Genomic DNA, 17,990 nt, shown 5'->3' on the forward strand with positions numbered 1-17,990 from the left:
CTGATTTTGACCAAACCTAGGAAAACCACTAGGAACATATAATTTTGGTCCAGTCACTGATATCTCTTTTTTCTTTGTGGCTCCAGGGACATACAATATCAACTTCCCGAGCCCTTGAGATTTGCATTAGAACTTGCACCTTTTACAATCAACGGTGCTTCTTGTGCGGACTTTGTCACCATACCCAACCCTTCTTTTAAGGTGTCAATTTCCATTACTGTTTTGCTTGTTTGCTTGTATTCCTTATCGTCACAGATCATCCCAACAACATGAGCATTGTTGTGAGCAGGAAGTGGGTTGTTGGTGACATTCGGAGCCTCTTCGTCATGTATCACAATTGCTTTGTCATCAATTAGCTTCTCAATGGCTCTCTTTAAAGTAAAACAATTTTCTGTGCTATGACCCTGAGTGTTAGAATGATATTCTTTTGACAAGTGGGGTCAAAACCTCTTGCATTTGGGTTCACATTATACGGCATGATAGGTTCAATCAAACCCAATTGTATCAATTTTCGCGACGAGCTTGTGTATGATTCTCCAATTGGGGTAAAGTTTTCCCTCTGTCCTTGCTCTCTTACATAATCAGTCTTAGGACGTGGATTATAAGGTGCTTGAAAATTTTGTTGTTGGGGACGAAAGCCTTGTGGAGCAGGCGCCCTCCATTGTTGGCGTTGAGGAGGTTGGGCATATGCCTGGGTGTTGAAAACCGTATATTGAGGTGGAGAAATTGAGTAGTGGGGATCCTGATATGGATAAAAATGTTGAGGTGAGTTGGATTGTCCCTGTTGGACTTGGTGGTTTGTCCCCCTTTGAGCAGCACTGGACCCTGATGTCATCATGGATCCTTCCTCTTTCTTTTTTCGATTTCCAAAACCACCAGACCCATTTTGAATTGCTTGGGTGGTAGCCTTGAGTGCTACTTGACTCACAATTTTGCCGGACTTGATGCCATTTTCAACCATTTCCCCAACTTTAATTGCTTCTGCGAATGTCTTTCCCACTGTGGAAAGCAAGTAGTGGAAGTAATCAGGTTCTTGTGCCTGGAGGAAAACATCAATCATTTCCGACTCCTTCATCGGCGGTTTGACCCTGGCAGCTTGTTCTCTCCACTTGATAGCATATTCTCTAAAACTCTCGGTAGGCTTTTTCTTCATACTGGCGAGAGAAGTGCGATCAGGCACAATATCAATGTTATACTGAAATTGTCGAACAAAATCTCCTGCCATGTCATCCCATGTAGGCCAATTAGAAATATCTTGGTCGATGAACCATTCTGAGGCAATCCCCGCCAGACTTTCTCCAAAATATGCCATGAGCAATTATTCCTTACTCCCTGCCCCTCTTAGTTGATTATAATACTTCTTCAAGTGTGCTACGGGGTCACCGTGACCATCGTACTTCTCAAACTTCGGAGTCTTAAAACCAAGGGGCAAATGAACATTGGGGAACATGCACAAATCTCTGAATGAGACGCTTTTTGGACCTTCTAATCCTTGCATATTCCTCACACTCTGCTCTAGACTCTTCATTTTTCTAGCCATTTCTTCTTGTTCCTCATTCTTAGCAGTTTTCTCGATCTCGACGGGGGAACTATACTGCTGAAAGGGGTTATATGTGTCTGGGACTTTAAAAGTCAATTCGGAGAATAATATTGATCGTGGTGACCTTTAGATGGAGGCTCATTATTGGACTTCGTACCAACGTTGGTTGAGGGATTGTAGTAGTTTGTACAGTGGGGATGAAAAGTGGGTTATTTCTGAGGGGTGCATTTGGAGGGCGCACAGTGGAAGTTCCAGAAGTGTTGGATATGTTAACATGTGGACCAAATCCAGGAGGAAAAAGTGGATCACTTGTCGAGGTTTCAATGGGAATTGACATAGTCACATCCGGGAATCCAGGGATTGAAGATGGTGGAGCTTGCCCATTCATCCAAGCCTGGTACATGTCAGCCATTTGTTGTCTCAACATCCTTACTTCCTCTGCTGATGCTGATTCATGTTGAACCATCTGACCTCGAGATTCATCACCGTCTGACTCGTTTCCATCCTTATGGGCCATTATCCCCTTTCTTTTGGACCTTGTGTTATATTCGTGAGGAGCCAGTTCAACCACAAACCAACCACCTTATCTTTAAGACAAGAACAAACAAGTTAGGGTTTAGCATTTTGCAGATATTAATCACACGTTGTATGCCATGCACCTAAATTATTTCCCATCTAATATGAGCATCGGAAGGCTTTCATGTTTCATCCCGGCTTTTAGGTGAATTCATTTTTTCTTATTTTTTTTCTCTTTCGGTGATTTTGAAGTATTTTGATCGAACCCATTAAGGGATGCCTACGTATCATGTTAAACATGAATCAGATCATTACGTAGTTCATGAAAAAAAATTGGATTTTTGAATCAACCAAAAATATTTTTATTGACTTTCAAATTAGTATTTTTCCATACAAAGACGTAAAGGAAAATAACCAAAAAGAAAAGCACCATAGACTCGAAAAGACTAAATCGGGACTAGAATATCAAAAACAAACTAAAAATAAAGACTCGAAAAGAGTCAATCTCAAAATACAACTACTGAACTAGAACTCCTAATAATTATAACTAAACTTCAATCTTGGGAAATCTGCGATCTTCTATGTGAACCAATGCATATCTGCTCAAGGTGCTTCTGGCCCAGGCTAACCCCTAACATGCGGTATATACGCCGGTTCCCGCTGTGAAGTGGCGTGCGAAGGTAGGCACCTCTCTAGCAAATTGCTCATAACCCATCCCCTGACAGTCCAGACAACTTTGAGCAACATGAACAGCTAAATGGTAAACATGTTCTCTAACATCCTGATAGTTCTGCTCTAAGTCTCGGACTTGCTGCTGGCGAGTAGTGGCTATCTCTCTTATACCTGCCTCACGATGCAATGCTAATTCAAGCTGGTTTCGAATTCTTGCTCGGTCATTCATTAATTGGTTCCTTTCTACACCAAACTGAACTCTTTCTCTGTCAAATTCAGCTTGTTGTCGAGCTTGCAGGGTCAAGAATTGAGCTTTCTCGTCTTCAAAACGCGCTTTCTCGGCATCAAAAAGGTCTCCCTTCTCATCAAGCTTCCTCTGTAACTGATCCACAGCTTGCGTGACAATGCCTAAGTCCTCATACAAGGTCTGAATTGTAGAGCGATGTTTCCTCACAGCTGTTTTGATAAACTGTTTTGCGGGCTGTCGTAACTCTAGCATCCACTTCTGCCTCCATCTGGGCCAAATACTCTCTGGCATTTGTTAGCTCTTTATCGAGAGCGTGTAGAGTGGACTGATAATTTTTCTCCACATCTAAACGGGTTTGCATGATCCTCGCCTCGTATACAGCCTGTTGCTCATTTAATCTGGCTCGAAACTCATGTTCAACCTCCAGACGGGCCTGCCAAACTCTTGCTCTGACCTCTGATTCTCTGTCCAACTTTCTTTTTCTAGACCCCTCGGGCCCTTTTTCAGATAGGGATGGCTTGCGCAACCACGAAAGGTACCCAGGAACTACTCTCCCCCTGTCACGATCCTCTACCATTTCTCTCAATTCGGAGATTATGCCTCCATACCAAATCTTCAGTATTCCATCACTATCAAAAAGAAAGCCTGGAGGAGTGTCATACATAAATATGCTCATGTTTTCCTCTCGAGGAATTTCTTGAAGTCTACCTAGCTGTCGCATAACCCGAAGTGGGGCATAAGGTTGGACACCCCTGAGCCCAATTAGTACTAGAAAAGGATGGTGTGAGGACATACAAATGACTTCATGTGCGGGGAACCAGTGGTAGTTCCAAATAATCTTATCAGCAGTCAACTTAGAGATTTTTTCCTCCCAGGCTTTAATACCAATTGGTAAATCACATTTCTCTACCCTTTCTTCATGATCGGTCATGTAGTTCACCCAATCCGCATTGAATTTTGGTGCAAAATGATGACGATAGAAGTGTTCAAGAAACCAAATTTGTAAAAGAATGTTGCATCCCTCAAAATATATAGCACCTTCTTTACATTTGGTCAGTGCTCGGAAGATGTCCCCAAGAATCATGGGTATGAGAGTGGGGTTATCCATCGTAGTCAATGCCTGTACTACTCCAGCCAGACGAATATCAATTTGTTTATCTCGCTCAGGGAAAACAATACAGCCTAGGAATGCAACCATGAAAGCAAAGCGTCTATGTATTTTCCATGTCTCGATTTCCCCTTTGTTGTTAAGTTGACCCAAATACTTCTCAAATCCTTCTTCTTGCCCGTACCTTTCGTATAAAAACTCCAAAGAAACCCAACCGCTTTCCAAACTTGCTTCCTTCATTTTATTGATTTTTAAATAATTCAAAAACTTAGTTCCATCCACAAGTTTCGGAACTATGGGTCTTTTATTACGAAGATCGAACCCGGAGCTTAGAGCCCATCCCCATGAAGCCCGCAATTTCTTCTAGGGTCGGTGTCATTTCACGGTCCGAGAATCGAAACACATTGTTCTTATGGTCCCATACCGAACCAATGCCTCAAACACATCTCTCTAGGTTTGATTTCCATCATATGCACCAGATGCCCCAAATGAACTTTTACTTGCCTTTGGTCATATCCCTCCATGTTTCTCCACCATTGCCATAGTTTCAATGGTATTTCGTCGACAATCATGAACTTTGGTATCCCTTCAACCCTGGGCCTTTTGTCACACACTCCTCTAGTTGGTAGCGACATATTGTACCTTTAGGAAAAGGGAAAGAAAGAAAATTAAGATTGAAACCTACTAAGACACAAAATTCCCGATTTTCTCGAGTATACAAAAAAACTTAAAAGAATGAGGAGTTTAAAGTAGATTTGGCCAAGACACAAGTCCTTAAATCAATTTTTCGAAACAAACTCTGATAGATTTCATGGGAGGTTTTTAGACTAATTAAGGAAACGATCAAACGGGAGGTAAAACTAACTAATGGGACTATTTTTGCAAGATATAATTTTTTTTTTATACTTTCGAGTAGAGTTTTAAAATTGTCTTAGCAAAAGATGGACGAAGGCAGGACCACAAAGTAATCATTTTTTGCAAAATCAACCTTTATTGTGACCGAATAGGAGACAAGATTGACAAAATCGTTACCCTTACGAAAACAGAATTTATTTACTCTCCATTGCAAAATTTAAAGTTATTTTGATAAAGATGGCCAAAAGCAAAAACTAAAAGACTTAAAATTAGCTTCTTTTTTTTTTTTTTTTTTTTTTTTTTTTTTTAGCTTAGACTCTTGAAAAGCTTTTTTTTTTTTTTATTTTTTTTTTTTTTTTTTTTTTTTTAAAAAAAATGGAGGATAATTATTTCTCCCTTATTCTTCCTAATCAACCTAAAAACCGGTCAACATGCAAAAGCCTTCCAAATAAATATGTTTTCATATAGCACATAAAATGAACATGGTGGTCTTTTGAAATGGATACCTGTCTTAGACGGACCCGGCCCCTGTGCCGAGTCCCACTAAGTCAAATGCACGTGATGTAAATAAAGCGTAGCCTACTAGGGATAATCATTACTTGTGGCTTGTTCTGCTAGGTTTAACATCCTAAAGGAGAAGGTGTCTAGACTGGCTTACCCGAGCGGACAACTCGAGCCGGGAAAGGGCCAGATCGCCGGTAGCAGAGCTTTTCCGGCTTCACTGGTGGTCCAACCCCGCCTAACATGTGTGACTGCTAATTATCCTGAACCAGGAGCGTAACCGCCCACAGGCTCATTCAGACAGAAAATTTTGTGGAGCGTAACCGCACACACAGTGAACAGTGGTGAATGTGTTCAGAGACTCAGAGGGGTGCGCAAGAGAAGGCAATTTATACATGAAGTCACATAATATCAAAGCGGTAAATAAGCAGAAAATAGCACATTAGGCCAACAAGCACAGAATATATATCCAAGAAATAAAGAAAGCCAAATACAAGTAAATATATAAAGCTCGAATTCTGGTTATCCCCAGCGGAGTCGCCATCTGTCACACCCCCTTTTTTTTTTTCCGTAATAAAAATAAATTTGATTTGTATTTATTTAAAAGGGTTTTTCCAATTAAAGTGACATTTTGAGAAGGGATTATTTATTTATTACAGAGTCGCCACTTGGAATCGAGTTTTGGTGTTCCAAGTCACCTTATTGAATCCCTCATCAAAAGGAAATGACTCTTTATTTTTTGTCTGCGAAAACAAAAGATCGGTTAAGGAATTCTGTTGACCGGGGAGAAGGTATTAGGCATTCCCCAAGTCCCGTGGTTCTAGCACGGTCGCTTTATCGACTTATATCTGGCTAAAATCAATTCTTGGATAAAATGTATTTATTAGCTATGCCTATGATTTGCTTAATATTGTTTACCTTTTACTAGTCTTGACTAAGACGCGTAGTTACGACATCCATCTCGAGACACAGAAAATTTATAGCTAAAAGTATTTCTCCACTAATTAAGTAAAATAAAATCCATAACAAACCAAATATTAGGGACAAGTTAGGTATATTAACTTATTGAGGAAAACAATTTTATTTTATCTGATTAAGAAAAATATGTTAGTGTGATTAGGAGAGTGTAAATTGGATTACATACAGTCCAAGTCCAAATAAACGTTGGGAAGTGCTATTTTTCCTCAACCGACTCTTATTAAGAATAAAATATTGCACGTTAGATGTGACTATATTTGTCAAGTTTAGGGGTTATACTTAATTTAGGAGACCTTAATTTAAGGAATCAAATATAATGACCCTAATTTAAGGGATTAGTTTTACTCCTCCCTTATTCTGTATTCTTTCATTATATTTAGTTTTTATAAATCTCTTTGCTGATTACTACACGTGCACAATATTGTGTTATAATTGTTAATATTTTTTTTTTTGAAGCAAATCAAAAGTAATGTTATTCAGTAAAATAATAGGCAAACAAGAACAAGAAAAACATGTATAACGTAAAAAATACCAACCAAGATGTAATGTAAAAAATACCAACCAAGATTTACTATTCAAGCAATTTAAACAAAACTTTCATCAACGTACATAGCGTAAACCCGTTTAACCAAATATTTGAAATAAGATCAAGGCAAACAATTGTATCAAAAATATGAACCTACTTCATGTCATAACACCGGATAATAATAACCTGATCCAGTTAAGTCAAAGTGAAAATTTAATCATTGAAACCTCTTTTGCATGTTCAACGTACAAGGCATACGGTATAATAAATATTAAAACACCTAATGTAATCATCAGCAACATTAAAGATATAGATCAATACATTTACATATACAACTAAACAAATAAAACAAAAAATATATTCATAATTTATCAAAGCATTATCTAGGCTAATATCAAGCATCATGGCGACAATACGGATAAAAATAGAGATTTGAAAGAAAGGAGGGATCTTTTGTAGTGCAAAAATATTTCCAGTGGTTCTAATGGCTTGTATATGCATGTTTCTGTCTATTTTAATAAAATAGAATGAAAAGATAAATCATGTATTGTGTCCAAAAGAAACAAACGTGAATGGATGAAGGAAAATCACTTAGTTCATGAATGTGCTCGATGTGTCTTTTTTTTTTATTTTTTTTTTAGGTCTTTTACGGCTGATATGGTGTAGGTGTCTTAGGATAAATTAAAATGTTTATCATGTTAGGGACACTAGAATTAAACCATCAGAAACCACATGTAATGACACATTAAAACAGAATACTTAACAAGTAATCTTGATGAAGTTTAAACAAACAAAATAAAAATGGATAAGCAAAACTTAATGAAATATACGAGATTTACTTTAAATTATTTTAGCGGTGCAAAAATCTAAACATGATTCATATTATGATGTCAAAGAACGATAACAAGTTAGATAGATACACAATCCGAGCAACTTCGTAACATTGGAATCAGGCCTCATATAATCGTGATATTAAATTATAAAATGAAGATTGAGTGTTACCTTTGCGTAAATTCCTCGCTGAAAAATAATAATGTGAAGCTACAATATTCTACCGATTTCCCAGTTAATAACGGCTAACTTCAAGTCCACGAACTCGAAACCACAAACGAAAACCTGAAAACCCCCCCTTTTTTTGTTTGCTGTTTATGTTTCTGTGTGTTATTTGCTCTCTGTTGTTCTTTTTCTCTCCACGGGTTTTCCTCCTTTTTTTTTTTTTTTTTTTTTTTCTGTTTTTTGTGTATATGTGCGTGTATGTGTGATAGGTGTATGGGGATATATATAGTTGTGTACGTTTCGTGTGTTGAAGAGTTTTTTAGGGAGTTGGAGTCTTTTTGAGATAATCTTGGTTGAGATTTTTAAGGATGATGGGTTGAAAGGGATTAGGATGGGGGAAGATGGGATGAGGAGTTGAGGGGTTTAGGTTTGTTTTTGAGTTGAGAATTATCAGATGTATGGTGTAGGGATTTTAGGATTAGTGGTAAAGTTACGTTAGCTTAGTATCTTTTAGTTAGTTGGTATTTTTTTTTTTTTTTGAATTAAAGTTAAATAATATAAAAATATAAGGATAAGAAAATTAGCTAATTATTTCTAAACCTAATGAAATATAACAAAAATTAAATAGGTAGTTCATAGTAAAAGAATACTAAAATCACTAGTTTATTTATTAAACCCAAATTAGAAGAAAAATATATTTTTTGTAATTTTTCTTTTCTTTCCTTTTTTTGAAAGAAAAACAAGACTTATCCTAAAGTGTGACTCTATTTTTGATGATTTCAATTTTTTAAAATAAAGTTACTAAAAATGAAATAAAAATTAAAAATATTTAATTAAACCTAAAAGAAATAATTAAACGCTAAGAATGGTGTAAAAAACTTATGTGGGTCAAAAATTAGGTGTTCACAAACATGGCCCCAAAGTCACGAACCTTCTAACCCGTACAACTCTTTTGTCTAGTCTGAGCTGTAAGAAGCCCCTCTTGAATCAACCTGACCTTGTCGAAAGAATCAGGCAACAAGTCTGTACCCCGAGGTCTCACCTCAATGCATCAAACTAACTAACTGGATAACGACACCTTCTACCATATAAGGCCTCAAGGGTTCCATCTCAAAGCTCGAACGGTAACTGTCGTAGACAAACCCCGCTAAAGGTAGAAATTGATCCCAAAGGAATCTATTACACAAACCTGCAACACATCCTCATGAACCCGAACAGTGCGCTCGGACTGTCCATCAGTCTAAAGGCGATATGCTATACTAAGCTCCACTCGAGTACCCGACTCTTTTTGCATAGATCTCCAGAATGAGATGTAAACTAAGTGCCTTGATCCGTCCCAAGCAAACGAACCAACTTTCAAAAGTTGGATCTGTCCAATTTCTCTAATTTGCAAATAGTCTGAATAGATACACAATGAGATCACTTAGTCCATCGGTCTATAAAGACCCAAATATGAATCAAATTTCCCCAACTACCAAGGTAATCCTACTATAAGTCCATAACAATTTGCTTCTCCGCTTGATTCACCAAACCTTCCTTTAACTTACCTAAATATTCTGATCCTCGCACGCTCAGTCCGCCCTTACTTAAAATACTTGAATGTGATTATAACCACAACTCTAATGCAATTTGGTGGATTCCACAATTATCATTATAGTTGCCACAATCTTCTAACTGAAACAGTCATCCATAGTCAACTGTACCCGCCAAGTGCTCTAATTCCATTTATCTTTCTTCCACACCTTCCAAAATCATCTTTAGTATTATGGATCCATAGAAATCACGCTATCACACACCATGAGTACAAATCAAGACTCCGTCTATCCAAAAAAGGATTTGTGCTTACCTTGAGCAAATCCCCAGCATTATCATTAAAAAAAAAAAAAACCTTATGCAAGGCCGATTGCGCAAATTTGAAATCTAATAGTTTGTTCTGATGAGTTAAAACCACCGAATCAATACCCACTATCCGAATCTTCTTATCCTTCAAGTAACATACTGTACACATTATCATCAGAATTATCTTGCCGTGCCAATGCTGTAAAAGTCAACCGATCACTCCAAAAACTTCCCCTATCCATTTGTACCTCCTCCATATCACTAAGCATCTTAATAGACCAATAAAATCTGCTCGTAATCTGCCATCACTAGATATTATCAACCCACTTTGCAATCTCTACACACTCGTCAACCTGCGATACCTCTATTTCATACTGGAAACCATCAAATCGTTAGACACGGATTACTCGAATAGCCATAAATCTCCTGGTAACACACCCATAAGTCCCCTGACATTAGACGAACAGACTTGGCTCGGTTAAAATGCATCATACCCTGAATGTCACCAATAATTAGCCAAACCATTTCTAAATATCTAAAAGTGAACAGTAAGTTTTCCATAAGTCTGTGGTGATCCATTCTAATCCACTGTTCCTGATTCCTCAGGCTGTCATTTCCAACCTCAAAATCTAAAATTTGCCCAAGTAGTCAATCAAATACCCATGAGCTATACCTTAAGACTTTACTTCTTCATATATATCAACTCGCACTACTCGCCAAAATATGTTAACCTTCAAAGAATCTAATTACATCGATCTCTCTCTTCATTGTATTTCCACTAACTTGTTTATCATTTCAAATATTCCACAGTACACAACCCTAAAATCTCTGAGAGCCATACTTATTACACTTTTAACAATTCTAAGAGTATCAATCTTACCTTCCAGGAGACTTACCTCACACGATACCCTTAAGTCATTCGTATTTGAAATACTCAACCATGCTACCTAACCATTAACACTTCGATATCGTCTTACCTCAGAATTATGACTCCAACTTTCCATCGTAGAGACTGCCTTTTATTAATCAACTCTTACTTGTCCATTCAAGTATGCTGTATCAATACCTCTCTTGGTAATACGCAAGTTACCTTCTCATCAATATTTAATCACAAGGTCACGCTAGCACCTGCCAGTCACTAAATCAAATCGTACACGGACTTCCTCAATCAGACTTACCATTTCCCCACCTAATCGAATGGGATAACATAACACCACCATAACCCGAACATGATTAAGTAGTCATGCTGATACCAATCCAAGTCTTATGAACCCAAATACTTCGAAGCTATAGTAAGATGCCCTTTATCCCGAATCTCTAGTTTCTATCTTCCATTCAAGACCACGGTTATCATCATCAATCAGAAATTATCCAAACCTACTAAGGGATGGATCCAAATATAATAAATCTTACCAAATAGCCAAATCAGTCATAGAGATAGTAGTAAGCCCGGACCTAGTGTCACGACCCAATTTCACTAAGTCATGAGGTCACCTACCTTTCCTACCTCGGTAGGCGAACCCTTAACCCAACATTTCATAAACACATGAATAGATAATAAATAAGCGGAAGAAAATAGAATAACGAAAGTCTCACGATGATAATATAAGGAAGTGAAAACAAGAGAAATAAACCTCAGTATCTGGTGTGGTCATACAAGAGCAACTAACTAACTACTACAAGTTTGAATGATAATGATACATCAATGGTCTCAATATGTCTCAGAATATCAAGTAAGACATAAATAACGAGGAGTCTCTGGGTAGCGAAGCGTCCACGTGCTCATCTCAACAAGTCTCATACCAACAACCTCAAACTCTCAGCCACGAGGGGTAGACGTCGATCCCACCTGATACTCTGCATTTATAAAAGAATGCAGCAAGTGTAGATCAGTACAAACAACAAGTACTGGTAGGTATCATAGCCTGACTAAGACTACCTAAATAGAGCAAGATAAGCACATAAACCAACAAGTACAAGTCAATAATAAGCCTTATCAATGGTATAAGTCTTTACCTCTGTTGTAGCATCTAAACCTAAATATACCAAGTCTCAGTACAGAAATCAGAATCAGTACATCATAGTAGTATCACAACAATCAGCAGAAAAGATACAGTGCAATGCAATAATGTATGTAAGATGAATGAAATGCATATGCAGCTTTGTATAACATGTCAAGGACGGAATGACCCCACGTCTCAGCGATCATGACCTATAGGGGACCCGCGAAGTCCATGTACCACTCGCTCTGGAATATGATCTTGGATCACGAGCACACTCTCACGATCCTAGCAAAGACCTCAGGCATCAGACACTCCATCATTCCCAGCAAGAAACCTCCGGAAACAAAAACTCATCTCTCTTTTACTCTTTCCGGTAGAAACATCGGAGGCTACAGTCTCTCACATATCATCATCAGTACCCGAACCATGTATATGTCAATGTATCATGGAAATACGTATGAATATGATGAAATATGATATCAATAACCAATGTAATCCGAAACAGTACCACACATGGCACACAAGTAATCATCAACAGTAAGGCTACACAATAAGCCACAATGAATCACCATCCTCATCTCAGTATCGAACGAGTAAGTACCGCAATATCAAATCCATGATATATCACTAGCCACAATTATAAATGTCTCAACGTGTCAACGAACCAATAAGTAAATGAATCAATAACACAACAGGGTGGCTAGACCCAATCATATAACAAGGCCCAACCTAAGACAATATCCATTCCAACTTCTTACCCGAAGGCTTACATGTATTCTCCGACAATATCATCTAAACATATGCTTCGCTAATTGAAATCTCACTATAAGGTAAACCTAACCTACCTGGAAGGCCGAATAACAAAGTCTCCAATAATCACTTCTTAGTCTTCCCTTTCCTTTGAGCCTCTAGATAATAAAAGTGTAACATATCCGGATAATGAAATTAGAATTAAGAAGAGCATCACTCAAACCCTACTTCTATTCAAGACCCAAATCTCCAACCTACGGAATAGGAATCTAGCTGATCAATTCCCATCAATATTAAGCTAGAAGAACTAACAAGTTACTCAAATTCGGATTCTAGGCAAAACCCCCAAATTTGGGTATAAACACTAACTTCTAATTCCATAATTTAGCCGTTAATTAGGAAGAAATCATGCAATTATAGATTCTAGTCATCAATTCTATGCTTAATGAAGCTAACCATATCAATAAATCAAGATTTATAAACTATCATGATAAAGGAATCCTAAGGTGATTACGGAAAGTGAAATAGAAAAGAAGATAGAAGAACTTACCACCAAGAGTTTCCCCTAAGAATCACCTTGAAAAGCTCTCAAAAACTCTAAAGTTGAAATAGTAAAGAATGAGGGACTTAGGGATTTTAATACCCAGTTAATGAAATAATCAGCCCGATACCTCTTCTGCGGCAATGGGATCGCTGCGGCGGTCCTGCCTCGACGACCACTCAGACCGCTGCAGCGGTCAGCAAACATTACACCTGGTTGCTATGGCGGCAAGTCCACCGCTATAGCGGTGCCACTGATGAGGTAGTGGTGCCGCTATAGCGGGCATCAGAACCAGAATTCCCTAAATAATCACAATCTCAATCCCGAAATCCCGACTATCACCCCAGGCTATCTGCTTACATACCACATACACAGACACAAATAAAAACGCGTTACGAACGTACTCATGGCCTCGGAATTCCTAATGGAGCTCTCGTTGACCGAGTCAACCCCTAATACCTTAATATCAACTACCTAAACCAAGTCTCAAAATTCACTCGAGTGCATTGGTAACCGAACTAAATATATGCACAAGTTTTGAAAGACCATCCAGACCTCTCAGAATCGACGGATTCCTGAAAAAGGTCCATTTACCCAAAAGTCAACTTTGAGTCAACTCTTTTTTCGTTTTAAGCCTGAATTTTCCAAAAAGTCCCCCAGATCATACCCAAACACCTCGGAAGCATGTCAATGGTCCCCTCAGGTCAAAAGTGAGCTAGCAAGCTCGGGGAAGGGTCAAAAGTACCGAGAAGACTATAACGACCAAACGGATCGTTACATCAGATATTAATTAAATCATCACTTGTCCTCGAGCGACGAAATGAGAAGAACGGAAAAAGTATCTGAATCAGCAATCAACTGAGGATATCGGCTACGCAAGTCAGACTCAGTTTCCCAAGTGGCCTCCGTAACAGGACGATGCTTCCATTGCCCCTTCACAGAAGCAATCTCCTTAGACCTCAACTTTCGAACCTGCCTATCAAAAATCACAATAGGCTCCTCCTCATAAGTCAAATTCTTATCAAGCAATACCAAGTCCCAACGAATAATATAAGTGCAATTGGCATGATACTTCTTCAGCATAGACACATGAAAAACTGGATGAACGCCTGCCAAGCCAGGTGGCAAGGCCAATTCATAAGCAACATCGCCCACAAGGTCAAGGATCTCCAATGGCCCAATATATCTCAGGCTCAACTTACCTCTCTTCCCAAATCCCATAACTAACTTCATGGGTGAAATCTTCAATAGAACATGGTCACCAACGGATAACTCTAAATCTCGAACCTTCCGGTCCACATACACATTCTGTCGAATCTGAACTGTGAAAAGCTTAGCCTGAATGACCCTCACTCTCTCAAAAGACTCTCTCAACAGATCCGTACCCCAAGGTCAAACCTCAAATGCATCAAACCAAACAATCGGAGATCTACATCTCCTACCATACAAAGCCTTAAAAGGCACTATGTCGATACTCGAGTGATAACTGTTGTTATACGCAAACTCTGCCAATGGAAAGAACTTGTCCCAATGACCACCAAAGTCTATAACGCAAGCCCTCAACATATCCTCAAACACCTGAATGTCCGCTCGGACTGCCCATCGGTCTAGGGGTGGAAAGCTGTACTAAGATCTAATCGTTACCCAACTCATCATTAAAAGCTCTCCAAAAATGAGAAGTGAAGATAGTACCCTGATCAGATATGATAGAAATAGGAAACCCTTGCAATCTTATAATATCACAAATGTACAACTTGGCTAACTTCTCCGTAGTATAAGAAACCTGAACTGGAATGAAATGAGCGGACATAGCCAACCGATCAACTATTTCCCAAATCGAATCAAACTTTCCCAGGGTCTTTGGTAGACCCACGACAAAATCCATGGAAATCCTCTCCTACTTCCACTTGGGAATGGGTATCCTCTGAAGCACACCACCGGGTGGCTGGTGCTCGTACTTAACTTGCTGACAATTATCGCAATTAGCCACAAAATCGGCTATATCCCTCTTCATACAACGCCACCAGTAGTGCTGCCTCAAATCACGATACATCTTAGTCAACCCCCGAATGAATGGAATATCGAGAGTTATGGGCCTCAGTCAAAATTAAATAAATTAAGTCACCAACCCGAGGAATGCCCATGCACCCCTTAATCCTCAAAGTACCCTCAGAATTAATCATGGCCTCCTTGGCCTAATCCCTCATAACCCTATCTCTGTCACGACCCAACCGGAGGGCCATGATGGGCACCCGGAGCTAACCTACCGAGTACCTCCTAACATATTTTATAATCACATCTAGGTGTGCCACATGGCTATCTCATAATTACCATGAATTGAATGACACAAAGTTCATCGGATGTAGGCACCTTTATATCAACATCATTAACTATGCCCATATATATAAGCCGACAAGGCTATCAAAATGATATACAAAATAAGAGCCGAAAAAGCTGAGGGATATCTAGCTGTACACATTTGTCTACGAGCCTCTACGAAGAGTATGAAATATCATAAATGCGGGACAGGACCCCGCTATGCCCATATATGTACACAAAAAGAATAATACCAACTACTGCAGCTACGGATCAAAAGGAGCATTGCTATGCAATCATCGACGAAGCAGCCTAAAGGTTTGGTCTATCTCCCTGTCTACCTGTGGGCATGAACACAGCATCCATAAGCAAAAGGATGTCAGTACGAATAATGTATTGAGTATGTAAGGCATGAATAGTAACATGATAAAAGCATGAAGAATAACATAAGATAGAAGGAACATTTATACATCTTAAGACGTTCATCATGCTTACCTAACCTTTCTCTGAAGAAACATTCCATACATATACGTATAATGATACCATACCCGACCTTGTAGGTTCGGTGTCATCTATACCCGGCCATAACAAGGCTCGGTGTTTTCCGTAACCAACTTCAGTGGTGCGTGAGCGATATATATCATACCCATCCATATAAGCTTAGTTTCACAAAATATCCATATACATATATGACATACATGAGTGTCCAAAGGAACATTACAACTCTATCAGGGTGACATAAAGTCGGTAAACCCCCAATTTCTATTATGGAATCACCATCATCATCATCGTCATCATCATCATTATCATCATCACTATGGAGAGCTTTTACCATTAATTACTTAAGAATCCTGCAAGTCATGAACTCCTAGAATTTCTAGGAATAGGACATTACGGATATTTTAGATGGATTGATAATAAGGAAATCATGCCTTTAGAAAGAAGGGTTAGCCTTACACACCATTACGTCTTCTTAACTATATAACGTTCTCCTCCAAAGCCCACAAAATTTACATTCAAGAGGATTCACACTAAGGTTAAGTCTTAAAAACACTTCTAAGATCAAACTAGTGCAATTAACGAACTAATGAAACTTGGGCAGCATTTCACTTATTTTGTCAACTCCCACCAATTCACAAATCAACTCCCAATCAGCAATAATAACGTTCACAATACCATATTCAAGAAGTTACATTCAATTCAATCTCAAATCTATCCAAAATCCCTTTTTCAAGTTCATCTCATAGTCATCTTCTTCACTTCAACACTTAACTTCTCCACTTTAATTCTTTTCCTTTCGAAGAGTTACTAAACCTTTATATCAACTCAATCATGTAAATAATAGGAAGATAATACCTTATTATAGAAGAAATTCACCTTCCCCAACTCCTTTCAATACCAAGTTTATCACAACTTTGAAGAGAAGCAAGAATAATCACCTTCCATGGATTCTCTTTGGGTTTTGATGTTGAACTTCTCTCTTGATGATATGGAAAGGTTTGAAATGTTATGGAACCTTCAGGAACTCTCAAGAACCCTCTAATAATGTGGAGTGGATAGTGTCGGTGGTGGATATAAGAAATGGGATCTTTTGGGACATAAAGAGGTTTTAAAAATGCCCTCCTGCTTGAGTGTGCGGTGGAGATGCGGCTCAGCACACTGAGTGTGCGACCGCACCTCCCCTCCTCTCCCAAGGAAGGATATTAGGCAGTGAGGCCAGCCAATTTGACAAGTTGGCAGCTAACATGCGGCTCAGTACACTGAGTGTGCGATCGCACATTGCCCTATTTTCCTGATTTCGCGGAAATGCGTTCTTTTCGATTCGTTTAACCTCCAATCCTTATGGAACCTTCTTGGTACTAGTATAAAACTTCGTTAACCATATAAGGGGCCCTATTTTCCTGAGTGTGCGATCGCACATTGCCCTATTTTCCTGATTTCGCGGAAATGCGTTCTTTTCGATTCGTTTAACCTCCAATCCTTATGGAACCTTCTTGGTACTAGTATAAAACTTCGTTAACCATATAAGGGGCCCTATAGCTCCTCCTCAGGGTAATTCTAAATAATGTATAACTCAAATGATACTAAATCTTCCCAAACCATGACTCAAATTCCAATCTTTCAACAAACTTACTTCCGCCGCTTCATATGACCTTGAAACCTTAAGGTACATCTTGGAATTGTTGGATAACATTCTTAACCTTATAAGGGCTTCATTTGCACTTTTAGGCTTGCGTTAGTTTACTCATCATACAACAACACGAAATTTTCAAGATGTAACATTCCTCCTCCCTTAGGAACATTCGTCCTCGAATGTTAGATTCTTAGGGATTCTAATAAAAGTTCGCCCGAGTTTCCCTCGTCATATGTCACTACCATCTTGTCACAGTAACCCAAAATATATATCGCCTTACAGGGCTACAATAACAACAACAACAATTATAATGGCCACACACGACCAAGAAATCATTGAAAGAAAGCATTACATACCTGAGGACAATAGTGCCTCTATCTGAATATCCTCTAGGAGTGGATACAAATATGGATACCTGGACTTCATATCTTCCTCAGCTTCCTAAGTCATTTCTTCCCTATTATTGTT

At 38.7% G+C, this 17,990-nt stretch overlaps 1 protein-coding gene across 1 annotated transcript; it reads right to left on the reverse strand.

Moving 5' to 3' along the window:
• Positions 1 to 1,318: 1,318 nt before the first annotated feature.
• On the reverse strand, positions 1,319 to 2,057 carry LOC132037186 (uncharacterized). The gene is made up of 2 exons (XM_059427658.1): positions 1,698 to 2,057; positions 1,319 to 1,597 (listed from the first exon to the last, which is right to left on the reverse strand). The coding sequence occupies exons 1-2, from the start codon at positions 2,055 to 2,057 to the stop codon at positions 1,319 to 1,321; spliced, it is 639 nt and encodes a 212-aa protein (XP_059283641.1).
• Between the last annotated feature and the right edge of the window lie 15,933 nt (positions 2,058 to 17,990).

The sequence above is a fragment of the Lycium ferocissimum genome, chromosome 11 (genome assembly GCF_029784015.1).
Source record: "Lycium ferocissimum isolate CSIRO_LF1 chromosome 11, AGI_CSIRO_Lferr_CH_V1, whole genome shotgun sequence".
Taxonomy (NCBI): domain Eukaryota; kingdom Viridiplantae; phylum Streptophyta; class Magnoliopsida; order Solanales; family Solanaceae; genus Lycium; species Lycium ferocissimum.